General features: G+C 39.2%; 1 protein-coding gene across 1 annotated transcript in view; it reads right to left on the bottom strand.

The window, feature by feature from the left end:
- OTOGL (otogelin-like) overlaps nucleotides 1–16,671 on the bottom strand; it is a 96,216-nt gene extending 79,545 nt beyond the window's left edge. The window contains 10 exon segments of the mRNA XM_009574441.1: nucleotides 1,328–1,434; nucleotides 2,016–2,146; nucleotides 4,883–5,088; nucleotides 6,312–6,433; nucleotides 9,664–9,818; nucleotides 10,480–10,578; nucleotides 12,205–12,265; nucleotides 14,478–14,526; nucleotides 15,592–15,631; nucleotides 16,620–16,671. Coding sequence (XP_009572736.1) covers nucleotides 1,328–1,434; nucleotides 2,016–2,146; nucleotides 4,883–5,088; nucleotides 6,312–6,433; nucleotides 9,664–9,818; nucleotides 10,480–10,578; nucleotides 12,205–12,265; nucleotides 14,478–14,526; nucleotides 15,592–15,631; nucleotides 16,620–16,671 — 1,022 coding nt within the window.
- Between the last annotated feature and the right edge of the window lie 1,907 nt (nucleotides 16,672–18,578).

Here is an 18,578-nt window from a genome sequence, read left to right as displayed (position 1 = left end):
CCAGCTCTCTTTATCTAATCCAATTAAATGGGTCTTAATAGAAAGAATACTTGGCATACACTATGGCCCCACAAAAAACTTCATAAATTGACACTAAGCCACAAGAAGAGAGGTCTCTTTTATAAACAAAATAAGCCTAAATTAATGAGGTTCTGAGACACAGAAACTTCCTTCAAGGTTTTTACGTTCACATAATTCACATCAACACACATATTCATGTTGACAAAAATCAAATCCACCTTAACACCATGGCACTGATTCAACATTACTTTTGAAAATTTGCTTTTCATTATTCTTCTTTTGCTGAGAAAAAGTCACAATAAACTCCTGAGTTAAAAGAGACCACACAGAGGCAACTCATCTCTTCTCTGAGCGAAATCAATGTACAGATCATAAACTTCAGGAAGCACACTTTGGAGATTTACCTACAAACACAAATTCTTCCATCCTGACTTTACGGTAAAGCAGAAAACTAAAAATTCATCAAAAATGAACTAGCAAGTTGTATTGGATTATACTGAGTGATTCTTACTTTTAGTCTTCTGATCCTTTCTGTATGTTTTTTATTAAATTGATGATACTCTGGGAAGGCCATAATAGTATCTGGTAAAAATCCTGCTATTTATGACAATTACCTCTTGATTTAAAAACCCTACTAAAAAGGAAGTGGTACACTGCTCAGTCATCTATTCAATTACACTCTGGAGCACCAGTTTAACTTGAATGACAAGAACTAAACAGGAGTCTGGAGAGCCAAGGAAAAATACCAGGTTGCGTATAATGCCAACAGCTGAGGGCGTGTAACTCCCACCAAAGCCAATGGGAGTTGAATTTCTTTTGACAACTCTAAATTTACATAAATAAAACAATTTTGAAAAATTCCACTAATTTGAACCGTAGTGGTTGCTCATAAAAACAGTCCAACTGTGTCAGACAAATGGTCCAGCTCCTCCAGTATCATTGATATTTCCCCTTAGTATCATCTCCATGTATTTTTGATTCAGGACCTCCAGATACAGGTTTCAGGTTTTTTGTGATTAGCAGCTCCTCTTTTGTCGTTAGCAATTCTCCATGGATTTCTCTTCCATGTATTTGTCTAGTATTTCCTTGAATCCATGTAAACCTTTAGCAATCAAAATATCCCTTGGCAGGCTGGTTCTGTGCCCTTTGCTTCCACACTAAATCACCCACTGAGGAACCCCATCTCTTTCACTTTGAACTTGGTTCCTCCTAACTTCACTCAATGCTGCTCAGTTCTGGTCTCAAACGAAAGAGTGAGCATCCGTTTCATGCGTCAAAAATAAATACATAAGAACTCTAGTCTTACCTGCAAAGATCATTCATACAGCTAGAAATATAAGAATACGGATCTATGCTTTCATGACAGCTGAGAAAAGGAAACTGTAGGAATATTTGGCACTTGAAGAATATGTCCTGTGCATTAAGGAGAATCAGTAAATGACAGTTAGCAAATACTTTCTGAACAAGCATAATTCTTTTTAGCTTTGTTTCCCTAATCTAGGGTCCTTTATACCCCCATTAAAATTTGAGATTCTCACAGTCTCAATTTATTATTATGTTTCCTTTATTATTCTTCCTAAAATTTGTCCTCTCTGCCTAGGCTGGCTTGATTGCATGCTGCTTCTAAACTGAAATGACAGAAAAAGCATTTTGTGTCAATGCAGGAGCTGAGCATGTTATTTCTGCAGTATTTCACAGTTTCCAAAATAATGATGCCAGGACTGGAAACTGAACCCAATTTAATGCAGCAATGAAGAGCTCTGCCAGCAGACCCATGCCACTTGGCACATCCTATCTGAGCCTTTGTACTTTCAAGCTAAACATCTGAAGATCTTCAGACATTCCCTAGCAACAGTCCTGATCTGAATCTTTCCTTCCTCAAAGCCTCAGTGCATTTAAGGCTTTTTTCAACATGGTGTATATTGCTAGCTTCTTGTACTATCACTAGGCAGTGAAGATTAAGAATATATATATAAAAAATAGGATTAATTTACCTCAGTGGATTCTGCATCAGTTGAGCAAGGACTGGAAAAATCTGAGGCAGTAGGTACACAAGCTATGTCATCTGAGGTTTGCACAGCCCAGCTATTTGCAAATTCAGCAATGTCTTCTGTACGTTCACGGACTGCATGAAAACATTGGAAGAGCATCCAGGAAAAAAAAATGTCAACACAAACACAAAAGACAGTTTGGAAATTTCTGGTAGTTTTTCAATGTGTTCGTTACTTCAGTTACAGGTATGTTCAGAGTATGGGTGGTATAAAAAAATGTTATTTTTCTTTTTTAATTTCTGTTAGTATTTTATATTACATTTAAATTACAAGATTAAAAAAATATATGACAAGGTGTTGGTTGGGATTTTTTTAAGTGCAATCACCGACAATTTTATAACAAATATACAAATAAGGACATGCATTGAATACTTAAGAAAAAATACATTTCTCTAAAACAATTTAAGGTTTTCATCATGTTTCACAAAGGTCAGCTAGCACTATTATCTCCCTCCTTTTCCCTTGCTGCAGAAAAGCCCTACAACAAACACACCACTACATGCCCAGCTTTCCTGACAGCATGAGCATGGGAGAATTAATGAACGAGATGAATGACTGGAAGTCATGGCAACAGGCTGAGGAAGATACACGAACATACAAGAAGGTTGGCACTAAAGAAACAGACCCAGAATTTCCATACTTTTGCAGCAAGAACTAAATATTACATGTTCTTAAGTCTGTTAAAAAGGGTATATTGCCTCCACCTTGAAGAACTTCACAGTAATTGGTACCTATGCTACGGTTATCTATACCTATGCATGGTTAGGAGATAGGGTATTGAAATGAAATTAGCTACAGTTTTTTCCACAGAGCTGTACTATCCAAAACTTAATCTATCTTCTTCTAGCACAAGATGTACAAAATTTGACACTCTGCAATGTGGAAAGCCCCAAAGCACACTAATCAGATATTTGTACTTCGATCTCCACAAATAAACAAAGATAAGATCCTAACCACCAGTCTATTTTACTTAAGAGCCAGGGAGACTTAAAACATTTCTCCCTCTCTGACAGAATAGTTCTTTATGCAGAAAACCCTTCCCAAACATAAAAAGCTGGGCTTTGATTTAGAGGTAAACCTGTTGACATAACTCTGCTTCTGCAAAAACATTAAAAATATTTTATTTAGATTTCGACATGGCTTGAAAAAAATTTCTAAGTCCTCAAAAAATGCCACAAAATAAAATCACTGTCCTTGAAACAGTTCTATACACAGATACAGCCTTGTATATTAAAGCAATACAAAGATGCCATTAAAGATGAAGATAAGGAAACAGAAAAGGAGTTTGTTTTTAAACTGTGCTTTGAAAAGGAGTATTACATGCCTCTCAGCAACTTACTTATTTGGGGCATTGCAAATAGAGAGCATTCAGACTCTGGAAGACTCAGGATAGATGTAAGAGCTTCCCTTACACTCTTGGGGGAAGCAGTTTAGCTGGGGGAGATAAAACGTCATCCCAAATGATTTATAGGATTTGGAAACACTTAGAAAAATGTTGCTGCTTAGAAGTAACTTGAATTAGCAGTCTATTCTTGTGAAGATACCAGAACTTTGTGCTTTGTATTTGCACAGAGTCAAGACACCATGTTATACAGCTGGTTCAAGGTTAAAATGATTCATAGCTCTCTCAATTGTACACTACAATAATACTAACATTTCTGATAAAGAAAAATGCTAGAAGAAATTATGATGGTGAAGAAATGTAGCTCTGGAAATGAAGAAAGCTAAGAGCTGGAAGTCTTTTATAACAAATAATACATTTAAAGATACTGAAATTACTATTTTTTAGAGATTGTGTGAATTCATTATCTCCTCCAAACTCCATTTTTCTCCATTAATACAGATCACCAGTTTTAACTAGTTATTAAACATACTATACTCTAGTGTGTAGAAGTTAATGCATGAAACAGGGAACTTATTACTCTCATGGCAGAAGAGGTATGAGAAATTTATATTGAGCAAATTTTTAAAAACTATACAAAGGTAGGTTCACTTAGAAAGTCAGAAAGCTCTGCTATCAACCATAAAAAATGGAGAAAAACAAAGGAGGGGAAAAAGGTTACAGCAAGATAACTTTTGTGACTTAAGAATATGCAGGGCCATGGGACTAGATTCTCTCAGCAATTAATGGTAACAGTAACAGTCCTATCCTTGCTTTTATCAGAGACTGAGAAAAATATTCCTCATATTCTCAAGCTTGTTCTTTTTTTTTTTTCACATTAGTTGCAAGTAGGACAAAAGTCCCTGTAGAGTATTGCCTACATAGACTACAGAATATTCTGCCAGCTTAGCAAGTCATCTCTGCCTCAGACACAGCATTGAGCAGCTCCTCATCCTACAGGGTAGTCAGAGGCCCCAGATACAAAGAACTCCCTGGCAACAGTTTTGAAATTTACATATTTCAACTAGCATTTTTATGATGCGCACATAAACAAATGACTGGAGATGGTGCTTTTTCCAAATACTAATATTTTGGCTCTTCTCTCCTTCTCCCTCCATCCTTAAACAGGAAGAAAACCACAAGCATTTGTTTATTTATTTTTTATTTGAAGGCACTTTCATCAGCTAAAAGATAAACATACCCCAGGTGCTTTGCTGAGCAAGAAAAGGCTTAAACATACATAGAAATACTTTCTTGAACTGGGACCTTTTCCCTTTGCATCTTTAATGATGAGGAAAAGTAGAGCAGATACTCTATTTTCTACTGAAATAATTGAAACAAGACTCTGCCTTTTTACAGTATTACATTTAAAGTGAACATGGAAGCTGTTCTCACAAGGTAAGGGTGTATTTCTAAGCTATTTACTTACTATTTTGCGGTATCAGGTCATCATATTTATTGCCATTAAAATTCCCACAGAGGCCACAAGGTTTTCCCTTATGATCTTCTGTCAGCTTAATATAAATACCAGAGTTTCCATCCCAAGCAAGAGAAAAGCCAAAGGTAGTCTTCACCAGAATATAGTCAGCCAGTCTCTCAAGGAAAGCATTTCCAACTGTCTGAGGCAACATTAATCTGGAAAAAAACCCAGTCTGCTTCAAAGATCTCAGATGAGATGAGGTTAGTGGTAGAAAAATACCACATAAAACATCACCTTTTAGCTCACTAAACCCTTTTTCCCAGATGTATACAGTCACTTCCATTCAATTCTTCGTCATGTTTTTACTATCTTTTCTTCTGTTTACTTCTCTATATCGACCAACAAAAATGAATGCTTTTCTGCTGTATGCACCTATCAATTGTACCAATTATAAGCTTGAAAGAATAATGAATCTTCATTTTCAAAGCCCAGCATGGGCACGTTGAGGAATATGTGACTTCATGAGCATGCTGCATTGTGCGAGGAGCTATGTGACACTATGAGCACCAGCAGCCCTTCTGGGCAAAGGATCCTCACTGGGTTAAACATCTGCAAATGGAGGAACTTACAGTACAGCAAATCCTATTGACCACAATACTGTGTATTTTCCTCCTTTGGCCAAGACCACAGGACAATAATACTGCAGCACGGATCTAAACCTAATCTTCCAAAGTTGCTTCTGTGGGGATGAACAGCATCACTGTAGCTATTATTCTCAGATGCTAATGGCTATAGCATTACATCAAAGGGGATGGCAAGAACACCTTAACAACTCTTTGAAATTTTCTGTACTTTATCAACCAGTAAAAGATACTTATGATAGCCTTGCACTCATCTTTCTACTTATTAAAAAACAACTGGTAAATTTGGGAGTTTGATATACTTTAGAGGTGTTTTGCAGACTTTTTGCCCCAAAGGGACAAAGGGGACTTAAGATCTTTGATTCAACCAATTCAGACTTGTCTAGAAGATTATGTCTTACGTTAAGTATAGCTACCAAGAATAAATAATGACTACCTTGTTCAAAGTGGTATCAGGATGCACCAAGGATTAGCTAGAATTGTCTGACACAGACTTTGTCTATACAAAGATGTAGACTTTGTCTATACAAAGTAGGGATAGGTAATCATTGGATTACAGCTGAGAAGTTGAACACAAGGTTCGTGCAGGGAGTGTATGCTATCCTCACTCAGGTATTACATCAGCACCATTACATCTGCTCACACTAGAGCTCTATCAGCCCCCGTACAGAACAGTGCGGGATCAATAAAGATATGTATCAAATTATTTTCTCTGGCTGGTGTAAAAAGCATCAATTTCCCAAACTCCACACTATCTTTTTGCAATAAAATGTTAAAACCCACATTAGAACACTTACCTCATTCCTTCTTTTCTTACTTCATGTCCTGAAATAATTATTTCTTCTTGGTTTGAAAAAAATAAGCTGATAGACCTCTGACAAGTATATACCGAACCGTAACAGTGAGGACTGTTATGAACCTTAGAGGGGAAAAATACACACACGATAAGAATAAATGTTTGTTCTCAATAATTTCATGCAATTTTTCATAAACTCATATATGGTATTTTACATTTCTATGCACCAGTCACTGAAAGAGCTTTACAAATAAGTACTATTAGAATTAGAACATAGAAAAGTCACATTTACAAAGATATGCAAAACTAGAAGTTCAGGCTACCCAATACTACTGAGAAGTACAAATAGAGCAACTGTTTAATAGCACAAAGCATCACAAGACACTGTTTTAAATACTGGATTAAATACTCAAGTATTTTATGTAGATGAACTTCAGAGACACTGTAATGAGCTAGCTTATAACTGCCAACGTAGGAGCTTGTTATTTGCACTGAGGAGACACCCCTATTGCTCTGTTTCTAGAGGTCTGATCTACAAGAGGGGACTACAAACCAATACAAAACCTCAGAGTAGTACCAGCATTCTCGATGCCAGCTGAGAGTGACACCAGCTGAACTACAACATGCCTTCCTGAACCACTAAGGATTTGTTAAGATTTTGGAGTGTTCCCATGGATTACTGCAGGCATCTAACATATGTGGATCTGTTAAAACCTGTTTCACACTGGCTTTCCAGCCCTGCTAATGGAGAAGGGCAGGCTTTTCTGAAATCTGTCTCTCCCCATTATGCACATATAGCATAGTCAGCCAGGGTATTGGTTCAAATCGCGTATCAGCTTCCCTAGTTTGAACACAGCAAGGGACATACAAGTTTCAGTCAGCCAGAGAGAGATTTGCAAAACCGTGTCTCAGATATTGGCAATGTGTGACTTCCCTGACTGCCCACTACTAGAGAGAGGTGTTAAACAGATCTCAGATGCATGCTTCCAGAAATTAAAACCACGCAACTCCTATCTCAGCATGTCTACAGTTTTATGGCAGTGAAGTAGATCTCACATAATAAAATGTGTAATCAGACCTTGGAACAGGCATGATAAGACAGCACTCTTCCTTTTTATAGTTTGGCAAAAAGGAGGCTACCCTGAAGTCAGACTTCCTTTGCATTCCCAGCCTTCGGCGAGGCAGAGCACGACTCCTGCAGGAAGGCCCTTTTCCCCAGAGACCACACAGCTTTCATTGGCCAGGGCGTGCTTTCAAGACTTGAAAACTGTGGGTTCAGATTTATTCTGACTGATGATAGGGATATAGGTCTCCAACTTTCTGTGTATATGCTCTAACCAATTAACTACTACACAATTTTGAATTACATTCCCATAGTCTAAGTGAGTTTTAAGCACATACCTACTCCAAGGGCTTGAGCAAAACTTCAACAACTTTCATTAATCTCAGTGGGGGCTGAGCCACCCAAATGTGTGGGATGCCCTAGACTATGGTGCTTTAAAAGCATGTGAGCTGATTTTAAACACCACTGAGGAGACAGAGGAATGTGTTGTAAATCTTAGATACCTATCACTACCTGAATTAAAATGTAGACAGAGTTTACATAGCTCAAATATGACTCTTATGACTGTGTGCATCACCATTCTCTGAGAAGGATGGGAGTTGCATTACCAGTTTACTTGACAGTGCTGTGAAGCTAAATAGATTAGTAACTGGGAAACATTTTGCCAACATAGTAATGGAGGCGTAAAAGTAACTAGAGCTACCGTTTTTGTAGAAAAGATCTGTTGGTAAACACATAGAGTGCTAACACATACTCGAATTAATCTTCCTAAACTGACAGTTAATCCTGGAAGTAAAAACCAGTTACTGTTTCTCTGAGTGAAATAAACCAAACCAGGAAAAGCATTAGAGCTTTTACATGTATAAAGAAAATCATAATTAAAGACATCATAAATGTTACTAATATTGACAGATGGTTTCTATGTAAACCTGGCCCAAGACAGAAAAACAATCAAGGAAAATCAAAATAATTCTTGTGTTGTCTTCTCCTCTAGAGGTGGATTATTAAAGCCCAAAAGACCATAATGTGAGGATTTGGCAAGGTTTTTGGCTCTCCATTGCCCAGACTGTAGTGACAGTACTTATTAATTTTCTGAGTAAGCATTTTCAGTTTTTAGCAAAACGTGACATTTGTTCCAGCAATTGAATGGTAGTTTCTCTCTTTCCAGAGCAACTGGAATCCAACTGGAAGTAGTGATTCTAGATTTTAATATAATCTTGGGCTTTGCTGCAGCATTTTCTGAAAACTAAAAGATCATAGCTGCACACAGAATCCAAAGAATTAAAATGAAATTGTGGAAGGCAGATGTAATAGCATCTGTCTATAACCTGAGTGAATAGAAATGGCAGTTTTAATGGCAGATTTATCTTCACTAGATGCTATCATCTGCGGGGAGAGGAGGTCATGTGTTTATAAATAAAAACTAATCCTTGGAGCAGAAATCAGCATCTAGATCTGCCCTTGCCCCTGCGAGCACTGTGACCACGAGGGCTCAGAATTAGGACCCCTCTTGTCCTCTCTCCCCTGCCCAATCAGCACCAAATCCCAACCATTGTGTAAAAAGTAATATAATGAGCTCATATCCTCTCCCCACAATAACCAATAAATAGGTATAAATAGGGCATCTTCCTTCAAAGAGGGTATAGGTTTGAAGTCTCCCTGAGCCAAAGTCGTTAACCATGGATACTCAGCAATTTGAGGAAATTACTAAAAAGAGTGCCTTCCATATATAGGTTAGGATAAAGGCTTTTGAGCTGTTAATCTTCTCTCCATGACATAGAGGTAATCCAAAATTAGAGCGCAAATCCCCAGAGGGGACAGAGGTTTCTGTGGGCCAGGGAGGCAGCTCCCCGTAGCATGCCGATGGCTGTGAATCAGGGCCCAGTACACTCGGGTGCCCAGCTATCAGGCAGGTGAAAGCTGTTTGCACTTTACTCAGCAACTCAGGTTTTTTTACAATCTGACAGCTAAAGTTTATTGAAGTTTCCAAGCTCTGCTTTAAGACCCACTTTTGCTCCCAGAAAGGAGAGATCGGAGATCCGTTTTAGGATAGGGGGAGTAAGAAATACTATTTTTAATATACTGACTGTTGATTATCATTTCATCAGTGTTTTGAGTTGCTGCACATAGGCTTAGACATTTTCCAGCAGCATAGTGTTATATTTAAGCAAGCGATGCGACAGTTTGATCCATTTATTATCTTTCTATTTATTTTACTTATGATGAAAAATAAGTCCTGTAATAGAGGAATACTCAGTGTGTTATTTCTACCATATGCTCACATACTTACCCAAACAGTGTACTGGGGTTCTGGGGTGCTGCAGTCTTTTGCAAAAATATAGGAGCAATTTCCTGGGAAGTAGTAGTAGATGCCATCAAATGTTTCAAAATGATACTGTCCCCACGATTTGCAAATCCCATCTCGGTCCTTACCAGTGTTAGGTACTGGAGAGAACAGACTGAGTTTACAACAAGCACAGTAATAAAAAATTAACAGGTGTCACAGAAGTAAGAGCTCAGAAAGGAAATAAGAGCTTATAAAGGAAATACATAGCAAGGACAAAAGATAACCTCATTTCTTCAACTTTAAACAAAGTCAGTACATTTTTTTTAATCTTTAGGCTGCGGTTTTAGTCACATGCCATCATCGTAGGTTTTTAATTTGCTTCAGTGGATACATTTTAATTATAAGTAGAGGCAAGGGATTTAGATCTACTGCAGATCCTGGAAGACAATTCTTGTTGATCCCTTCACACAGCAGATTCCAGAAACTTGTGCATTGCAATAAGTCACTGTTTGTTAGAAAAATACAGCGACTTTTTGGTTGTTCAGCTAACTATAAAAAAGCTGGCTAGCTACTGATGTACTAGACAGTGATCTATCTGTTATGGTATCTACGTATCATTACAGTCCAAGTGCTAAAATGTATTTTTTGATGTTGCTCTATATATATCCCTAACGCATATCATTTTAATCCTCTTGGCTACTAGTGGAATGACAGTCCTACAGAGGAATCACAAACATGCTGTTAACAGCATTGTTTTAAAAACCTGCACCTTAAATCTCACTTGAAGCCGAAACTTGACTCTTCTGGCCCAAAACTTACCAATTTGGCACCTGCTTCCTTGAGCCTGAAATAACTGACAGTCACAGTCACCTGCCTCTGTGCAGGCTGCTCCATTAAGGCACTCCTGAGGACATGAACCTGTAAGCAAGCATAGCAGCCTTTTAGTAGACACGGTATTTTGCAAACAGGCTGAGAGATCCACATTAAATCTGTTTATTGTTAAATCATAAGCAGCTATATTAGCTAAGAAAATTAACCAACAGCAACCTCCAGTTTTTAACATTTACTTAATTTTATCCTTCGTGTTCCTTGGTTAAAAGAGAAGCAAGGTTCTCTCTCATTTGGTTTGAGACTTGTAAACTAACAAAGGAGCAAAAGGTCAACCTCCTCCCAGCAAACAAAAGGTCAAGTTCCCATGTAAAGAAACCAAATCCCAGTCCTGCTGATCTTGAAATACACAGGACACGGATTATTCTAATTGACTAAATTCAGCACAATTTATACATATGTTCAGCTCCTCCCTCCTAAGCATTACAGCAAAGGGTACATTCAGCTTATGAACAGTCTAGAATATATAATTTACAGAGTCAAAACCAATTATAAATAACCTTCCACCCATGCTAAACAACATCAGTTAGTAGGTTATTTCTGCTTAAGAGGTGACTAGAGTCAGAGACTTAAGATTCCATGGGAATGACTTGTTTTATGTTATAATTAGTAGTTGTTTCCAATTGGGTCTAAATCATTGTTCCCCCCAAGTGGAGAAGAAAGGTAGTCCCAAAGCAAAATTTCATCAGGTTTTGCAGATAGTTGCTTTCCTTCTTGGCAGAGGATTAAAACCCTAGATACAAACGCTTACAATCTTGCTGATGGAGATTAAAAAAGCATTGCAAAAAGCAGGAAGTAAATTAAATAAACAGGCCCTTCCACTCCCAATGAAGCCATGGTAAAGCTGCTAGTGACATTAAATGGGACCAAAATGGGACCTTTACAGTAAAGCACACACAGAAGCTGCCAATGATTAAGAACATCAGCCTTCACTGTGAAAACTCCTTTCCATGCTTAGTTTTGAATTTTTTCCATTTAAGAATTGCTTTCCAAATATACACAGATACTCTGAAAATACCGACAAAGCAGAAAATACTGTTTATAGAACAGCACTAATGTGGAAAACTTCTTTGTTGTTGTTAGAATTGTGAGCTGTAATATTACATATATTCATTTACATGGAAAAACACAGCAGAAAGCGCCTACCCAGGCATATGTATTTTCCAAGAAGGATACCAAAGTTCGGTTGCATACAATGAACTTTTCTGCAAAACAACTTCTGTAACTTGGACCTGCTTTACGTGTTTGTAAAATGCTTAAAACCCTCCAGGAGCAGCTGCATGCTCATTGCCTGAGCACCCCTGACCCTTCGTGCAACCAGTTACACGCCGCTCAGACATACTTACATCCTCTGCCAAGGCCAGAAAAAGTGGCAGAAAAGAAAAATTGCAATGGAACTAAACTTTAAAAAAAATCAAAGGATTGGCTTAGTTAGCTGTTCAGATTTGGTTGTAAGGCATTATTTTGAAAGTACAATTTTAACAGGAATTTTCCATGATTTAACAGGGATAAAACAAAAAAATGAGACAGGGCAGGGTTTTGTAGGGGACATAATGAGGAGGGCTTCCGCAACCCATGGTAACACAGGAGGGCTGGTAGGAAGGCAGCATTTTCAGGACCATCTCTCCTCTTGCAGGTGAGGACTATGGCACTGACCTCCTGGCACACTCCGCATCAAGGCCCTATGAAGGTACGACGGAGGAGAGGCAGCTTGAACCTGTTAGAGAAACGTAAAAGCAAAATCAGGGTATTTGTGCTTTACAAACGAGCCAATGTGAGCCTGAGGCCTTGCAGCCTAACATTGGGTTGGGACTTTTAATATAGAAGAGTAATTTGCAACTCAGCCAGCACATGGCACAGCCGCAGGCGCTGCAGGAGGGATTGGGAGCCTGGGCCGGGGGGCAGGCAGTGACTGCAGCAACCAGCACCATGGGGAGGAGAAGCACGGCTTTTGGGGGGATGAGGAAGGATACAGCTGCACTGTGGGATCACCGCTGGCCTCCTCTCCATGCCCTCCAGTGCCAAAGAACAAGCGGCGCTCCACCTGGGAAGTTTTGCATTTACATTTGGAAGGAAGAGTGAGGGGACAGAGACCACTCCTGCCCTTTTCACTTTGGTCAAATACCAATAGTTGCAGAGCTCGAAGATGCGATATCCCTCTATTTCATCCTCTCCCCTAACTCATGCTCTGTGCTGCACCCCAATCATCCCACTGTGGCCACTCCAGCTGCAATGGATTTCACGTCCTCCTTGAGATCCTTCAGAATTGCATTTCAGTTCATCCCAAACAAAAGAGGAGGCAGATCTGCCTGATCTGCTTCCTATCTTGTTTAGGAACTGGGGAGCATCAGACTGTAAGGAAGCCCTGGATCTGACCCAGCGTTCTGCTACTGCAGCTTGTCACGTCGCATCATGCCTTCCAAGAACTGATCCCATTCCAGGCTGAAAGCACTCTGGGGTTTTTGCCCCCACTAGTCTAATTGGAAAGTTTACCAGGGTGAAGTGCTGGGTAGTTACATATTTCCCTCTTACATTTATTCATGTCCAGTTTAAATCCTTTTGTTTTATAAAGCTTGGCCCTTTTGCTTAAATAGCTGTTCTTCCTGTGTTTTTTATTTATTCCCTCTCTGATGTTCTATGAGAAAAGTTACCCTTCTGTGCTCCCCACAGACATATACCCCAGTCTTCAGCTGCACAAATAAGCAAAACAAATTGTTCAAGTCTTCGCTTGTAAGCTAATTTCTTTCTTTCCTCCTGCCGCCAGTCATTCTCCATGTCTGGAGTTTGAACTCATGGATCTCAAAGTGAACAGCACTGCACAAGGAACAGGTTAGGTTAAGTCTCACTAATGCCTGGTACAGTGACATAAAAACTTCCCTTTTCCAACTGGAAATACTTTGTGGGATGCATCCAAGTAGCACAATCTCTCTAAAATCAACCTGAAATGGACTTCATCAAATCACCATGCGGGGGAAGGCCCCCTCACCAAAACTATTCCCGGTCCCCATGGCCCGTCGCTAGCTGGAGAGGATCCTTTGCCTCCCTGCACAACAAGATCCATTTCCATTTCCCCTGATGGTTAATCTGAGCCATCCTCCTCAGGAAAGCAGCTTTTGGCCTTTGCGTTATTTCGGGGAGGTAGATTGTCGGCTGCGACAGCAGTTTCCTGCGGAAGGCCCTCCTGGGACATCGTCAGTCCCGAGGGCCCGTTTCCCTCAGAGGCTCGATTCACCTTAGCACAGTGTTTCACGCCAGCTACCTTCTGCCTCGGTCAGGAGGCATGTAGATCTCAAAGGGACTCGGAGAAAATCATCTGTGGTTCAGCTGCTGGCTCCCCTCAAGACCCTGAGGAGGGACCGCCTTGGTCTTCCTGCCTGCCCCCATTGAGCGGGATTATAACCCTTGCTTGAGCTTTGTAGCCTGAGATGTGTACCAGCGGGGGAACGAGATCCCCCTGTTCACTATTAAATTTCAGTGCAACATTGCCGGTATGCAGCATTGAGGCAGCGGTGGGCCGGAGCAGTGGGAACCAGGGCCAAGATGGAACCAGCACCGCACCATGTGTGGGAGGGAGCTTTGCCGGCGGCGCCGCCATTGTGCCTCTCACCAAATGCTAACAGCTTTCTGGGGCTCTCTGTCTTTTGCCCTCACAAAAGACAGAGGCGTCACGGTTTTATTTCCCATGGTGTGCGTCAGTCGGCTCGTCAGGGTGGGTCGCCCACCAGGCGCTTTGCTGAGAGTGATGAAGGCATGAGGCCACGGGCTCAGGCTGGGGGAGAGCAGGTAGGGAATAGCTGCTCCTCCTCCTCACTGTCCTCCTGTTACCGGCCCTTCTCCCCACAAAGGCTCCTTTGTAAGGACGGCAAAGGCCTGGAGCAGAAAAGCGGGGAGGGGTTCCCCTCCCTCCCGCTTTTGGAGGTATAACCTACCTCGGCTGTTACGAGATCCCTTTTCTGTCGAGTTGCATTAAAATCATTTCTGGAAGAAAACAAAAAGGATCTTGTATAATCAAAGGTCCCTGGAGCAACCTGAATAAGCAGCTCCCCAGAGAAAAGTGTTTCTCTCTGATTACTATCACTTTATCAAAGAGGTCTTTCTTGGGTTAACATTTAAAAACGTGATTTTTTTTTTCTTTTTTTTCTTTTCGTGGTCTCATTTTACAGAATTGGGCAGCACTCTGATCTCTGCTTGGACAGAGAGGTACCTGGAGCTTGTGGGGGAGACGTAAATAGGCAAAACAGGCTTACATGACAGGATACAAAATTGTAAAGCGGCTTCGTATTTACTTGACTCTGTGTGGGAGTGGCTGCAAGTTCCCCCAAGTGTTATTTGAATATACTGTGATGGTACTTTTAATAGCAAGAGATGACTCTCCAGCTGACTTAAATTTGTTATTAAGTTTAGAAACAAGGGCATCAAACTATAAAACATACTTAGTTTTATCAACAGTCCAAGTTGGCGTATCATCTGACGTGCATGTGTGTTCGCTAGATGTATTAGAGGTCATTAGACATCCGAAGCTACATCCGACTGGATGCTTCCATTGAAATTGATGGCATAGTTCCCATTTAATTCAATGGGATCAGGAACATTCCCTAGTTTGGGTTTTGTTTGGATTTCAGCTTCTACATGAAAACTTGTATTGAAAATGTTTATCTTAATGCTGTATAGCACTTACTTTTCTGTGCTTCAAATAGCAGCTAGGATTTTATCATGTAATTAAAACTGTAGAAGGATACTCATTTAATGTATTTTTCCACTAATCTCATGAAATCATGATCTCATCCTGGTTTCATTCCATTATTCCTCTAAGCTTTCTCAAGACCATAAAAGTATCATTTTTTCATAAGGACCTCGGTTTTTCAAGCAGAGGACCCATGCAAATTCTTTGAAAATTTAGAGTGTTTTACATCCAACGTACATGTACATGACATTTTACATATCAAATTCAAGGCTATATTTTACTTTCTAACTTGCACTGCATCACACTTATTCATTCTTGTGCTGTTTGTAAGACTTGACAAATAAGGAATAAAAACTTACCTTGTAGTTCTTTTCAAAAGAGAAAGCTTGCAATAAGATCCTGTAGATTAAAAAGTCATCAAGTTAAATGTTTCTTCTACAGCCTCACTCTGCACTTGGCAAACAACAGTTTGTCAAGTTTAAAACAACACGATTGGATTTTGTTCTTATGAATGATCCTAAGTTTTCCAGAACATCTTTACACAATCTTTTTCTTTTCCCAAGGGATGTAGCACTACATGCTTTCCTTCGTGAGAGTTTGATTCTCTCAAGTGCTCACCACCTGCGAGTTTCCATGGTCCCAGCTCTGGTACATGCTACCATGAAAAAGAGCAAAGAGTTCATAGTTCTTCAGAGGCTCAGAACAAAACTGATAAAATACAAGAGGTGCTCAGAGCTTTCCAGAATCAAACTTCTAGGGTGGTTACCTGTAATCATTTTCTGAATGTAACTTGTAAAACTCAATTGCAATCCACTTAAAATGCTCTAGAGTCCATGCTTTAAAAAAAACCAAACCAACCAACCAGACCAACCCCCTTCTTTCTCATATCGCCTTAGAATCTTTATAATTGCTGCAAGAAAACTATCTACAAGATCCATTTGCATTACAAAGAAAATAGATCGCTTCTATAACCAGAAGTGCGATTATTTACCCTAGCATTCTAAAAATGCTTAAACAAACTGCAGGTGCAGTCTGATCAAACAAAATCATACCCCGCTGAAAATCATTATATGCTTACTCATCTGCCAAGAATGTCAAGAAAGCTGAGACTTAAATTTTGTTCCTAAATAATGGTTTTGTAACAAATTCAGACATTTTTTTTTTTTTTTTAAAATAAGAGCTATATTTTAGTTTCTACACCTGTGAGAGAGAATAGTGATATATAGTTTTTTAACCTGTGTTAAAAAACTTTTTTATTTATGAATTCCAGCAAGGGTCAAAAAAAATGCTTTATAATGATAGAAAAATAAGGAGCCGTATTATTAAAATATTTAGAAAAATCTTTTTTAAAGTTAGTATTACTACAAAAATGGAATAAAGTTCTTACCTTGCAAAGAGGACAGCAGTGAATGAAGCAAGAATATACTCCACGGTATCATTAAATTGAGCTTTCCCACAACATTCATTTCGGTATAACTTAGTAATAGGAAATTTATCCAAATTAACGGCTTTGATTACGATGGCATCTTAGTATTTCTACAATGTGTTTAAATCCTTTAAAAGTTAGATAGTTGGATGCATTATTTAAAATAATGCAATGCAAAAAAGGAAAAGAAAGCTTGGTAGCTACATACAGCTTCAGGAGCTTTGCAAGCGCTGCATGCAACTTTCTGGCTGCATGTGTCTCATTAGTAATGCATGGTAACTCCTCAGCAGAGTCTGTATTAGTTACACTTTCGCTAGACCTGCGAGTATTACTTCTCTGTTGAATTGAATCGGCCCTTTATAGCATAGCAGACAATGACATAGAAATGTTGCCATGTCATGATGCTTTGAGAGTTCCTTCAGTCGTCACGCACCTTTCTGTGCTGAGTGCTGCCCTTTACTGCTTATTACAGTGAAGTATTTTTGCAAGACCCTGCAATGATGCTACTATATAAATTATAACCAGATGGTTTTAGAGAATAACATATTAATGTTCCTTATCTGTTCTAAAAGGAGAGACGTGAACTTCCATTAAATAATACACCTGGATTTTTAAGAATATTTTAGAAACATTTTTGTGTATAGTTTGCTTATATCACAAAAGAAGGCCTCCTAGAGGATAACTATATTTCATTTTTAATAAAACATGTTATGAAAATTTCATATTAGCAAAAAGGAGGAAGAAGTCAACAGGGCCAATGGGGTTTGTTTCTAATTTTCATTGAAATATAAAAATATAAAACAATTAATATAAAAATTAAAAATGATCATATTTTAAAATAGAAAAATCTTACCTGCTTTACCCTAAGATTAACAGAATCATTAAAAAATGCAGTTTTAAAGACACATATAATACTAATTGAAACTGCTACTACTCATTTTATTTTGCGAAGCCTATCTTTTGCCTAACCTTCCATTCTTCCTAGGATGTGCTTTGTGAGACCCTCTGAGCATGCTACAGAAGGTAGGTTTGGACCAAAATAAAATTCAGAAGTTGATGGCCTCTCTCAGGTAAAAAGTTCTCCCATCATTTTTCTGGCCTTTTCCCCACTCCCCAGCTGGACTAGAAGAGAAGGCAAAGGAAAACACTCAACCTCTCCACCACAGACAAAAACAAAACCCTGTGTCCACACAGCAGCCAACAGTACTCATGCAGGTTCAGGGTCACTGGTGGCCCAAGGATACTTATTGCAAACTGGTATATCTTATAACATGACACTGTGTTTGGAGTATTTCTTAAGAATTATTTTTATTATTGTTGGATCTGAGAAGCTGACATTCACATAATTCGCATTTCAAGAGGTTTTTTGCTTTGTTTTTACTTCTGACTAGCTATGGGCTGGTCCCATGGACTGGCTGCTTATCTGCAGCTGGACTTGCATCTGCCAGCTTAGTTTCATCTGCTCCATGTGGTCCAAAACCACTGCAGACTGCAAACAGAAGCAAAAGAAGTGAGTTCCTGATCCAAATTAACACACTGATGTAGTCATACCCACAGACTGTGAACTATTATGTGGACACCTCTCTTACAGGAGGTGGCAGAGGCCACTCAATATTTCACCTTCTCATAAACCTACTCTTAGAGGACGATGCCTTAAGTTGCTCTCAAGCTGAGATGAACCCAAGCATTAGATGTTCCAAATTCCATGACCAGTCTCCGTGTTATCTAACTTTCAAGGAAGTCTGGTTTAGAAACTGTTTCACACTCTTCTGAGAAATCTGATCTGGCATTTTTCCCTTCCTCAAGACCATATTTCACACCATGCTTCATATGCAGCTTCACAAATAAATCTTTCCATTAATATAAATGAACTCTTTTGGTTTAACAGAAACTATCAAAAATAGCCCCCCCCCTCCCCCC

The sequence above is a fragment of the Fulmarus glacialis genome, unplaced genomic scaffold, assembly GCF_000690835.1.
Source record: "Fulmarus glacialis isolate BGI_N327 unplaced genomic scaffold, ASM69083v1 scaffold15120, whole genome shotgun sequence".
NCBI classification, from domain to species: Eukaryota; Metazoa; Chordata; class Aves; order Procellariiformes; family Procellariidae; genus Fulmarus; species Fulmarus glacialis.
Note: the sequence above shows the minus strand (reverse complement) of the source record. Positions and strands in the feature narration are given on the sequence as shown.